General features: G+C 39.3%; 1 protein-coding gene across 1 annotated transcript; it reads left to right on the top strand.

Annotated features, from left to right (window-relative positions):
* The first annotated feature begins 2 nt into the window (after nucleotides 1-2).
* On the top strand, nucleotides 3-7,129 carry LOC117288403 (KAT8 regulatory NSL complex subunit 2-like). The gene is made up of 9 exons (XM_033769250.1): nucleotides 3-97; nucleotides 1,066-1,290; nucleotides 1,878-2,065; nucleotides 2,716-2,830; nucleotides 3,329-3,492; nucleotides 4,054-4,305; nucleotides 4,803-4,975; nucleotides 5,396-5,578; nucleotides 5,927-7,129. Exons 2-9 carry the CDS (start codon nucleotides 1,067-1,069, stop codon nucleotides 5,963-5,965), a joined length of 1,338 nt encoding a protein of 445 aa, XP_033625141.1. The 5' UTR covers nucleotides 3-97; nucleotide 1,066; the 3' UTR covers nucleotides 5,966-7,129.
* The last annotated feature ends 5,088 nt before the right edge of the window (nucleotides 7,130-12,217 follow it).

The raw sequence follows: 12,217 nt of genomic DNA, 5'->3' as shown, positions 1-12,217 counted from the left end.
GTGCATTGTGGGATTGATGTGAGATATTTTCCGTGCATGTCGTCAAACCAATTTGGATGTAATATTGCCTCTATTTTGCTGGAAAAACTCCGTCTAGGTACGTATTTATTGAAGATTCTAACGTAAATCAACCAGTAGGCCTAGGGAGGCTGTGTAAATTTGTGATTTGCGTTATTTCAGAGGGTGCATTTTCTGAAAATGTTCAACTACATTTGTCAACCGCAAAAAAAAGGTGGATCAAGATGGCGGCAATTTTCTTGGTATTCATGAATATTCATGAGAACATGTGCATAAAACATTTTGGTTGTGCAATATTGGATCCTGTTTTGTTTTTGGAAGTAATTTATCACATGTGATTCATGCATGAGTCAAGCATCAAATGAAATACCAGGAATATTGCAAATATGTACTAGACTTTTAGATAATTTAAATTAACTTTGTTTCAAAACAAATCTAATTTAATAAAGACTAAATAAACTAAATTCTAATTTTGTTTCTTAAAACTTCTAGGAATCTAGCTAATCCAACTTTAAATTCATTAGTCGTTATACCAATTTTGATAGCATTTTTCTTCAATTGTTAATTTGTGTAAACATTTGTTTGGTTTAAAAATGAGTCTTGAGATAATAAATAATGTATTATTATTAAAAAATAATCAAATATTAGAAGAAAAACAACTGTAATTTATATTTAAATATTATTATATTAACTAAAAATTCATGATAATTAAAATCCAACCCTTTCGTATTCTCTAAAATCATCTGATAAAGTGATTATGGAGGTTTGGGGAATGTAGACCCAATGAGTGCTGGTGACAAAAGATGATGCAAGCTGGCCTGCTAGAGAGCATGCGTTTTTAAAGAACTTTGACATACATCTTTGTAATATAAGTTCAAATTCACAATAAAGTAATTTTAAACCATAATATATATATGTTTTTACCCTTACACTGATATTTTTACCCTTGATGTTTTTTACCCTTGCAAGGGTAAAAACAAATTATATTCTTTATCCCTGACACTACATCTATTTATTTTAAAAAACATTTTTACATTTTATGCCTAGAATGCACAAGAGCAAGTCGAGCCACAGCCGTCGTCATCGAAGTGACGGTCTCTTCTGCAACTATGCCCACCGCATCTGCATGCAGGATCGTCTGGAGGGTTTTGAATACTGCCTGAACCACATCTTGGAAGACAAGAACGCTCCCTACAAACACTGCACGTTCGTCTCCAACAAGGGCGGGAGGAGATGCCTCCAGCCGGCCCACAAAGCGGACAAACGAGATGGGTAAGGAAAAAATGATCTTGTAGATCTGGGCTCAATTTCATAGAGCTGCTCTAATAGAAAATATTGTCTGCTAAAATGAGCAGGAACAAGCAGTATGATGGAAATCACATATTGTATATGCGACTTGGCTTGTAGCCTTTTTTTTGGTTAGCTTAGGAAAAGCACAGGACTCGAATTAAGGGAGGAAATCCACAAGACCGCAAGGACCTGTAGCTCAGAATCTTTAAAGGGATAAGACTTTTACAAGACCAGAATCAATATGAGAAGAATTTAGAATCAAAATCAGAATACAGTTTTATCATCTAATAAACTTTTTTTATTTGAACAAACACTGGGATAATATTGATCTCTTCTGTTTGCATGGTGATACTCAGCAGGATTTAAACATATTTTTGAGACTCAATATTTAAGCACCGTTCTTTTTGAGAAACAAATATTGAATTGAAAAGAACAAGACAACTTGACTGGTCCTGTCACTGGCCTCGGGCCATTGGCCCTGTGTAAAATTTGCACCCTGAAGCAAAGGTTTAAGCTTTGTAAGGTTGCCATCCCTGACATTCATTGCCCCTTTTTCTTTTCTCAAAAAGTTATTGTCAAGAACATGCTCAGAAGGTGTCCGTATTGAGACATAAGGCAAGCCTGAAGCCTTTTCCACGAAACTCGCCGCGTGAAATTCTGGAAGGCTTGGATAGCTACCTACTGGCCCAGGAGCCGAACCAGCCAGCGGCTGAGGCCCAACCTGAGCCCCAGGGATCTGTGGCCGCTAAAATCTTAGGTACATGGTTATTTGACTATAATATTGCATTGTAATTAAAGAATGTATTATTGTTATTTTTTAACCGAGCAAACAAATTTAGTAGGCCCTATAAATCTGTTCGTCTAAATCTGTAGGCATATAAACACACTCTAAAATTGACAGGCCTGGATTTTATCTTTGAACTGACACTTTCCTTTGGAAATTGCCACATACTTCTGGGACTGGAACAGGGTTACCCCCTTCACAGTTTTCGTAATGATGTAGACATGGGTTTCATTCACTAGGACCCTGGCTAGTAGAGCAGAATGCATTACCTTCCCACATTTTTACGAAGCAATTGTGGTTTAAACGCATTGCTCAAGGGCACAAGTATCATGACTGGGATTCAAACCCACACTCTGCTGCTGACAATACCATCAGAGCTTGGGGCAGGTGAGCATTCCTGTTCAGCCACAACATGCCACACATGATTGCAAGGGTTTCCCCTCTTTCATTTTCCTTCCACATTTTAAACTGAACAATTCGTTCTCCTTTCCTCAGAATCCTATTCACCACAATCCTGTTATTGGCTCTTGTGTTGTCGGACATGTAATGTAGAGACAGACTCTGCTAGGGTCGAAACATCAGGTCAATAACATTTTTTAACAAATACATTTTTTTAATCAAAGATTGTGGCAGTGAGAGTGAAAGTGATGAAGACCCGCTTCAGGTTGACCAGGCCTGGAGAGGTACGACAGACAGCGATGCGGAAAGCGTAGACAGCGAGCAAGAAGACCTCCTCAAGTGAGTCCACTGTTCTGTTCTTAGCGCTCTACTCCCCAGCTAGTGTGTTGTGTTATCCACACACACACAAAAAAAACCAGTGCGTTTACCCAGTGCAATGTCCCTGCGCAGAGAAACTCTGCTGTTAACTGCCTTTCACAAAGACTGTGTTCTTGTGAAGACTGTCGGCACACCTGTAAAACGATTCATTGAATCAGTTTCCCTTGTGTTTTATTACTTGATATTTGAAAGAAAAAGTCACACCCGCTTTTAAAGATGATTCCTTTGCTACGTCTTCCCAGGCTGTAATCAGAAACTTGGGCAGTTACAGGTTGAATTGCATGTGACTGGCACCCCCGAACAAAGAAATTTATGACATAGGGAGACCACCAACATTGGAACTAGATGTCTCAGTTGGTAGAGCACTGTTACATCCTGGGTTCAAGTTCTGCTCTCGTAAATTTTTCTTTAATCAACACAAAATTTTGATTACTTTGGGCTTATAATCTTGACTGACAGGCATGCTGGAGTGTATACTCCCGAGGAGGTAGCCCTGATCACAAGGGAGAAATTAATCCGTCTTCAGTCCCTCTACATCAACCAGTTCAAACGTCTTCAGCATCTGATGAAAGAGAAACGGAGGCAGTACCTGATATCGTCCAAGCTCGAGAAAGAGACCATCGGTTGGTACCCTAGGAGTAAACACAAATACTTCCCCCAAAACACATTCAATAGAACAACTTGTACTTGTAAACAAGTGCATTCAAATAGTTACAAAAAGGAATGAAATTGACAAAAGGGCCAAGTTCTGATTTATCTGATCTAGATCATGTCACATTTGTTGGTCGAGGTTCAGTCTTCTGAGGATGGCCAGAGCAAGTTGTCAAATCGTTTAGACCAATTAAGATATCAATCTGCAGCAGTGAAGGTATAACTAAAAGTCTACTCAATTGATAAAGCGAAAGCGATAAAGCGAAGTCACCCATCTAATAAAAAATCTACTCTGCGGTAGTAGAATATATAATAGGAAGATAAGTTCTCTAAAGAACACGATCTACCCAGCAAGTAGATACACACATGGTGTTACTGCAAACCAAGTATACATTGATACCGCACCATGCAATGCCTCAAATTCCATATGGAGTAAGATAAATTCCTTTTTTGTTTTCAAGGCATACAAATTGTCTTCTTGGTAGCGAGCGCCCTGATTTACTTACCAAAATCTAATTTATATATTCCTGTAGGTTCAAGTCTAGGCAGTTTCAACAGCCCCAAGGAGAAACGCAAGATCCTCAAACTCCAGTCCATGCAGTCGTACCACCGTCGGCATGGCAGCGAGGCCTTGCTGCATCGACGCTCCAAGAACAGGCGCATCAAGGCCACACCAAGCTACACGGGTCCCCAGAAGATTAGTACCCCGCCCCATTGCAAGTTCAGCAGTCTGGGCAAGGGGTGTGAGAGGCCTGGGCTTCCAGTCACCGGCTTCTGCTTGGAACGTATCCTTTTCTCGGATTTTCCTGGTCATTTTGAGTAAATCCTGGGCGGGGCCAGGTATGGTCGTTGTTTTGATGTAGTCGATGCATCACAATAAACAAAGTACCTCAAACAGATGCCTACATTCAGTTTTCTTTTTGTCCTACAAAGGGAATGGTTCTGTAAATGGAATATAGCCTCATGATTTGTTGATGACGAGGCCCTTTCATAATGATAATGAACCATTCTTGTATAGCACATTGTCACAGAGAAGTCTTTATCCTTTGTAAGGAAGAAGACGACCTACCTCAAGTAACCACTGCAGTGCACTGTTATATTGCATATCAAATTTTGCTTATATCCTAAAGATCAGTTTACAGTACCATACAAATATAAAGCTATTCCTTCAATTCCAAGATTGTATGCGTTCATGTGATAATCGGCACCCCTTCCCCTAACAGGAGGGGTTTGTATGGCATTTTGTTTCTGTAGTCCAACCTTAACCTTGTATAACAAATAGATGTGCTTGAAGACACCCAACAAGTCTTATACACGCCTTGCACCAAGGGTCGTACAGCATGCATTCACCCAGCCAACCCGCTGTCGCAGGAGAGCACCTGTCTGTTGCACACACCCGTGGCCCAGCAGGTGTTTCAGTTAGCCACTCAGCAATCGGAGGACGAGCCTGAACAGGTGGGTGCAGTGCTGGCAACGGGGGCAATTGCCCTCATGCCCCGGATAATTGCCTTGGTGCCCTTTGCATTGTTCTAGTAAAATATTACATGTACAGTCGACTTGTTACAACAAGGTCGCTGCGACTTGACAGATTACCTCTTTATAACAGGAACGTCATTATAAGAGGAGAGCAAAACAAAGAAACACAAAGCAGAAATGAGATTCAGGACTTCGGAATGTGCTCTTTGTATTAAAGCAGAACCTCTTCTTAACAGTGCTCTATATAACAAGAACCGAGAACCATGTACTTGGCCAATGTTTGTTCCCTGGGCTTAAACTAAATATAGCCCTCCAGAAAGTGGCATTGAAGACTTCACTTCATTCATAAACTATCAGAAGATTTTAGTTATTGCGTACAATGCTTGTTTGATTTTGCAGGACAATACTGCCACCAATGCCATGGCCGACCACGACTACCTACAGAGACCCTCGGAGTCCATCGATGAAGGGGACCATGATGTGGATGTTTTAGGATTATCAGGGGATCAGAGCTTCTGTGTCTCCGACACACAATATATGGAACAACAGCCAATTCAGGGTACCAGTGAGGAAACGCAACAGGTAAAAGTAAAGACATGCACTCGGCCCATCCATGGCAAAACAGCCAAACTTGAAAATGTTTGAGAAAAGCAGGTCCAGAGATAAGCTGTTTTGCCGTAAGAACGGGAGGAAAGTTTAACAAGAGGCCAGGATAGGACAGGTTGTATTCACATCCACACAGAGTGTTGCTTTGAAACTTTGAAACGGTAAAATGGGCCCTCAATTTACCAAGAAGTGATCCTATATAAGAAACCAAAGTTTTCTTTTCTTAGTGCCATAGAAATGAAGATGTGTTCCGAAAAGAAAATATTAAATTGAATGCGAGTTCAAGTTTTTTATGATTTTAATTGTTTGTTTGTGTCAATGCAGGTAATGGAGGGGGTAATTGAGTCTCAAGTTGGAACGTGATCAAGGCCAGTCGGTTGTTCTGCTGTAGGACATTACTTTAAAAGATTATATTTATCACCCATCCATTTGGGCCAAAATGATACGTTTGGTGGCCATCATCATACTACCACATTTGTAGCCTGAACATCCGTAGTCACCCTTCAAGACTGGATACACTGCAGGTTCCGACACCTGTGAATGCGGAGAGCGGCAGACCATGGATCATCTCCTTACCTGCCCCCTACGACCATCAGCAACCACTACTGAGACCTGGCTGAGGCCACCGACACTGCCCTTAAGTGTGCCAACCAGATGTTCCTACCTTTACACATACTGCTGACCTCGCATTCATTTCACATGGAGATTCATTGCCAATTCGCACGGACATGTACACATGTATTACATGGTGAATTAGAGTACACAACATTATGCAGCTGTATGCAGATAGCCGAAAGTGCAAGCTCACACTACATCACCTCGGACCAATCATAACACAGACATGGAAAGCTTATGTCGCAGCACGCTTATCCAATGAAATCATTGTATCCAATGAAATCATTGGACCTGCAATACTCATTTGGTAGTACAGTCGTAGCTCTCGTTAAAAAGAGCGCTGTTATAAAGAAGTTCTGCTAGGGGTAGCTCTCGCTAAAAAGAGCACTGTTATAAAGAAGTTCTGCTAGGGGTAGCGCTCGCTAAAAAGAGCACTGTTATAAAGAAGTTCTGCTAGGGGTAGCTCTCGTTAAAAAGAGCACTGTTATAAAGAAGTTCTGCTAGGGGTAGCTCTCGTTAAAAAGAGCACTGTTATAAAGAAGTTCTGCTAGGGGTAGCTCTCGTTAAAAAGAGCACTGTTATAAAGAAAGTTCTGCTTATAATGAGTTCATTCTTAAGTCCCGAATCTCATCTCTGATTTGCGTTTTTTGTTGTTAAGAGGTGCTTTCATTAGTCCCAGTGACCTTGTTAAAATTAAAGACGACTGTAGTAGCTTTTTGCCTCAACTTCTTGCAAATTTAAATTGTTGAGCATTTCTGAATATATTTTCCCATTTGACTTCCAAGCTCGTTTTTTTAACAGTTGCTGTTATGTTGACTCAACCACCTGAACTTCGCAATTTACCTATAGAAGGAGTTAAGATTGTGATCTTGTTGAGTTGCTGCTTCATTAAAATATTATTTTTTGGCATATAAACAATATTGTCATCTTTGTGGGTTTTTGTTTATGCGTTTTGATCTTCTTTACTTAATCAGTTTTTATACTGCGCTTTCTACACCCCAAAGGCTTCTCAAAGCGCTGCAACATATCACGACCCCTAGTCACTGGGCCATTTATTTAATTCCTTAAACCATCTCAGCTCCCTGGGGAGTTTGCAGCTTGGGCAACCAATATATGCGCTACTAAGCTAAATCAATCGCAAGATTGCTAAGGGACACAAGCGTAACGGCCGGGACTCAAAACCCACACTCTGCTGAACAGAAACACCAGAGCTCGAGTTCGGTGCTAGATCACTTGTGCTGTCAAGACTAGATTACTGCAACTCGCTTTTGAAAGGAATCACAAAGAAAAACATAAATCGTCTCCAGAAAGTTCAGAATAAAGCAGCCAGACTCATCTTTAAGACCGGTCGTCATGACAACATTTCACCACTATTTCAGAAATTGCACTGGCTGCCCATCTCAAACAGAATTGACTTCAAACTTTGTCTTCATGTCTTCAAATCCCTTGCCCACCAGTCACCATCATACATATCCGACATGCTACAACTGTATGTCCCACCGCGTTCCCTACGCTCTTCCTCAGAGAACCTCTTGACTGTACATCGCACCGTCTCCAGAGCTGGTTCGCGTGCTTTTTCTGCTAGTGCTCCAAACCTGTGGAACTCATTACCATCACATCTTCGCCATGCAACTTCACATAAACAATTCAAAAAACTACTTAAGACTCACTTGTACAGAAATACTTGACTCGTTTACTTCACTTTACATTGGAACATCTTGGGTTTGGATTTCTTTCTTTGTTGCATCTTCTGTAGGCGCTTTGTAACCTTGGGAAAAAGGCGCCTCATATAAATGCTGATATGTATGTATGTATGTATGTATGCTCTTCTTCGTTCGACCCCTAGTGTGTTTTTTTTTAACGGCAAGTTTAATTAAATCCGTTTTCTGACCAGCAAGTTTACTCCCGAGTCATGGGGTAATAAGCCCTCTCAAGGGTTTGGAACATACTAAACGACCTGCACTACTTTGTAATCTTTGAACTGTATCCATTTCATATGACACAACAACAAAATGGAAAATTGGCAGTCAAAATATAATGAAGAATATCCTTTTCAAAGTTCTTTTGATTGTCCCTAATGTACTAAGGGCAAAACAAATCAGAAATCAGATATTCCGGTCTGCGAACCTTGTGTAATTTCATGGGTATATTTTCTGTAGGTACGAAGATTATTCTATGGTAAAATGATGGAAAGAATGCACCCCAACTAGTTTTTACTGATATTCTGTCAATTTTATTGAATCAAAATTTGTTTATAAAGAATTACAAAAGAGATATTTGATACAAGACAATGGAACGATAATAGAAAGGTGAGAACATTTCAAAATACGCGCATTAAAATAGAATTTGGCAAAGATTTTAAATCAAAATTTCATGATCATAAGAAAAAGAAGACAAATGTATTTAGCCGTTTGACGAATATTCATATGAAGAATATGCATATGAATGAGTTGCAGTATGATTTATCAAGCTGGTGCACCAAACCCTTATCACACTCACCATCTTGGTCATGTTTCCTGGTTCAAAGAACAGTAATGAATGCTACCGTTCATTGGCATGGCACCAGACTATTATTTCATCCAGCTCAGTTTGGCGCAATGAGTTGGAATGGAGTAAAATCAAGATGGCCACACCATGATAAAGGTCTATTCACCAATCTCATCTGGGACTGCACTTTCATAAAAACAAAAACCTTGTGCAAAAGGTTGTCTGTAAATGGCAATGTTCAAAGATTCCAATATCTTGGACAACTTTGATCTTCAACCAATCGTGCAATAAACAGGGATGATATTAGTCCTTGGGAAAAAAAGTAGGAATATTTCGTTGAGAACAAGAGCTGACACATGGTGTAGGCTCGAATTGGCTTTTTCAGACTATTTAAAGGAACACGTTGCCTTGGATCGGACGAGTTGGTCTATAAAAAGCGTTTGAAACCGTTTGTTATGAAATGTATATGGTTAGAAAGATGTTTTAAAAGTAGAATATAATGATCCACACAAGTATTGCTCAAAATTGGACGGTTTTCATTTTACGTCGCGAACTAACACGGTCGGCCATTTATGGGAGTCAAATTTTTGACTCCCATAAATGGCCGACCGTGTTTGTCGACGAGGTAAAACGAAAACCACGCAATTTCGAGGCATATTTGCGTAGATCATTGTATTCTACTTTTACAACATCTTTCTAACCATACCGATTTTATAACAAACGGTTACAGACACTTTTCAAAGACCAACTCGACCGATCCAAGGCAACGTGTTCCTTTAATTACAATTTTTCTGGTTTTTCCCAAGGGCAAATCAATCAGAAATCATACTTAAAGGCCCTGAACACTAAATTGGTAATTACTTAAAATAATTATTAGCATACAAGTAACAAGTAATGGGGAGCTTTTGATAGTAATACACTGTGAGAAACGGCTCCCTCTGTAGTAACGTAGTTTTCTAGAAAGAAGTAATTTTCCACGAATTTGATTTCGAGACCTCAGAATTAGAATTTGAGGTCTCGAAATCAAGCATCTGAAAGCACACAACTTCGTGTGTTTTTTCTTTCATTATTATCTCGCAACTTCGACGACCGATCATGAGCTCAAATTTTCACAGGTTTGTTATTTTATGTATATGTTGAGATATCCCAAGTGAGAAGACTATCTTTGACAATTACCAATAGTGTCCAGTGTCTTTAAGTTGGAAGAATATCATGCTTGAAAACAAATGATGGAGAAGGGTACAGAAGGGAATGCACACATTTTAGTGTTGACAAGTATTTGCCTGACTGGTCACAGATATATATCAAGGACTTCGAATGGTCCTACAGAAGAAAATGGTCCTAAATTCTTCATCTAGGGCCCAAGGAGTGTCGTTCAGACAAGACCTCTAAATACATACCAGAGTCATTTAAAGGAACATTACAGAATTGGTAAGAAGAAAAAAAACTTGTCTAAGATCACAGATTTACATAAAACTTACACAATCTAATGATGAAAAGATCCCTTTAAATATTTCTGTCTGAAATGTCATAATTATTTGATAATAAATAAATAAAATGAATTTCCAGTTCATTGCTCAGTGACCGTTTTATTAATTAAAAAAAAAAAAATGATGTCAATGCACAATCGATTTTCTACAGGTAGATCACTTCAACAGGTTTGTCAGCTTATGCATATGGTGGATTTATACATAAAGTGCTGACACTGCCAGCAACTGTTTTGTTAGCAAAAACCAAATCTGTAATGTTCCTTTAACTCCTACAAATACATAAAGGAAATAATGGTCCATAATTGTTAAGAGAGCACTTAGCCAATGCGACATTGGCGGCTTTTGAATTAGCGGCTGTGCAGCTAAATTAAAGTGAAAGTATAAATTTGGTAAAATTAATGGCAACAACAATTTTGGTCAGAAGCCGCTACACCAGCTTTCGATAGAATAAAGCATCTAGTATAAATCTCTTTCATAAAATATTTCAAATGTTTATTATTTTTAGTTTTATCCATATTAAACTTGGTTATCCCGATGCAAATTTCCATCTATTAAATTTCAAATGGGGTTATGTTAAAAATATATCAGTTTATATGGCCCAAAATGTGAACGCGGCCACCTTTTGAAATGAAATTTTCACAGGCTTTTTCTCATACTGGTCCTTTACTTTGGAATAACATGCCTCTTAATATCCGTAAAATGTCTTCTATTGACGAGTTCAAAGAGGCCCTCTTCATTGCACCATGAGCATCACTTGTGGTGGATACCAGCGCACTATAAGTGTTCTTATTATTATTATGTTAGTTTGGTTGTATTCATTCAAGGACTGAAACAATCCAAAAACCTAAGTATACTTTGCCTTGAAACAGCTAAAATCACATGGCCGTGTTTAAACGTATGATATAAACACTGAGATGTGTTTGAACATATGGGTTGCGTGCAAAGCTACAGCATTAATGTATGCGTCACGCAGTACACAGCATTTAAACACCATACTATTATGAAAAGAAATTCGTGTACAAAAATTTATTATAATATTCAGCAAAATAAGGCACTGTTTTTTTTGTATGCATCGTCAACTATTTAGATTTCTTGCCAAATGAGCACAAAGGTTCACCGCATGTTCCCTAAAATAAACTCTTGTTTGAGAACTCATCAAATGAAAGGGCAGTCACTGCTCTATATTCTGACAACCCTATCTATCAGTAACCCCTTGTGATCTACAAACTGCTGGTTGCCTGACTTCTACTCTGTAGTCGTGAGAGCAGTAGTCTTGCAGGGCCAGCAGTCTTGCAAGACCACCGCAAGAATCACGGGGAGAGTCTGAACGCTATCACCATGACAGACATCGACTTGTCCACAAGTCTACACAGGCAGGGCTCAATTTCTTTACTTTTTTTTTTTTTTTTTTTGGGGGGGGGAATCCTCATGACTACAGGGCTTTTATCTCAAGACTTTTACTGGACAAGATAATTTGTTACAAGACAGGAATCAAAATGAGAAGAACTATCTACACAGTCTCACATTGGAGCTGTTTTTGGAACAGGCACCAAGATATATTTACCAATTTTTTTTCTTTTATAAGTAAATACTTCCATACCCGTCTTTGTGTTTATCAGTTTTAAATTGGATTGCAGTGAAGTGTTATAAGTCACAATCACATGACCACCAGACTTGTATGGTTGTAAGAGTACTGGCCTGATGCTGAAACCGCTGGCCTCAACCACTGGCCTCGAACCTGTGGTCCAGTAGTAATTTTGAGCCCTGTTAGGTTCAAAGTTAATAACAATCATAAAAACCCGTTTTTATATAGCGCTTTTCACACCCTGAGGGCGTCCCAAAGTGCTTCACATTATTGCCCCTGGTCACTGGGCCTTATCTCATTCCTTAAACCATCTCAGCTCCCTGGTGGGGAGTATACAGCCATGTGCAACATTAAATATGAGCTACTCGGCTAAATCAATCACGAGAACCATTTCTGCCCACACAGGTACCCATTTACACCTGGGTGGAGAGAAGCAAT

Source organism: Asterias rubens, chromosome 3 (assembly GCF_902459465.1).
Source record: "Asterias rubens chromosome 3, eAstRub1.3, whole genome shotgun sequence".
NCBI lineage: Eukaryota > Metazoa > Echinodermata > Asteroidea > Forcipulatida > Asteriidae > Asterias > Asterias rubens.
The sequence above is the reverse complement of the archived record's forward strand: the minus strand, read 5'-3'. Positions and strand labels throughout refer to the sequence as shown.

Excerpts from the sequence above, each read along its gene's own strand:
- LOC117288403 (XM_033769250.1), top strand. The coding sequence starts at position 1,067 with ATGCACAAGAGCAAGTCGAGCCACAGCCGTCGTCATCGAAGTGACGGT. Across the intron at positions 2,831-3,328 it reads GAGCAAGAAGACCTCCTCAA|GCATGCTGGAGTGTATACTC; the intron begins GTGAGTCCACTG and ends CTTGACTGACAG. Across the intron at positions 4,306-4,802 it reads CACCGGCTTCTGCTTGGAAC|ATGTGCTTGAAGACACCCAA; the intron begins GTATCCTTTTCT and ends TATAACAAATAG.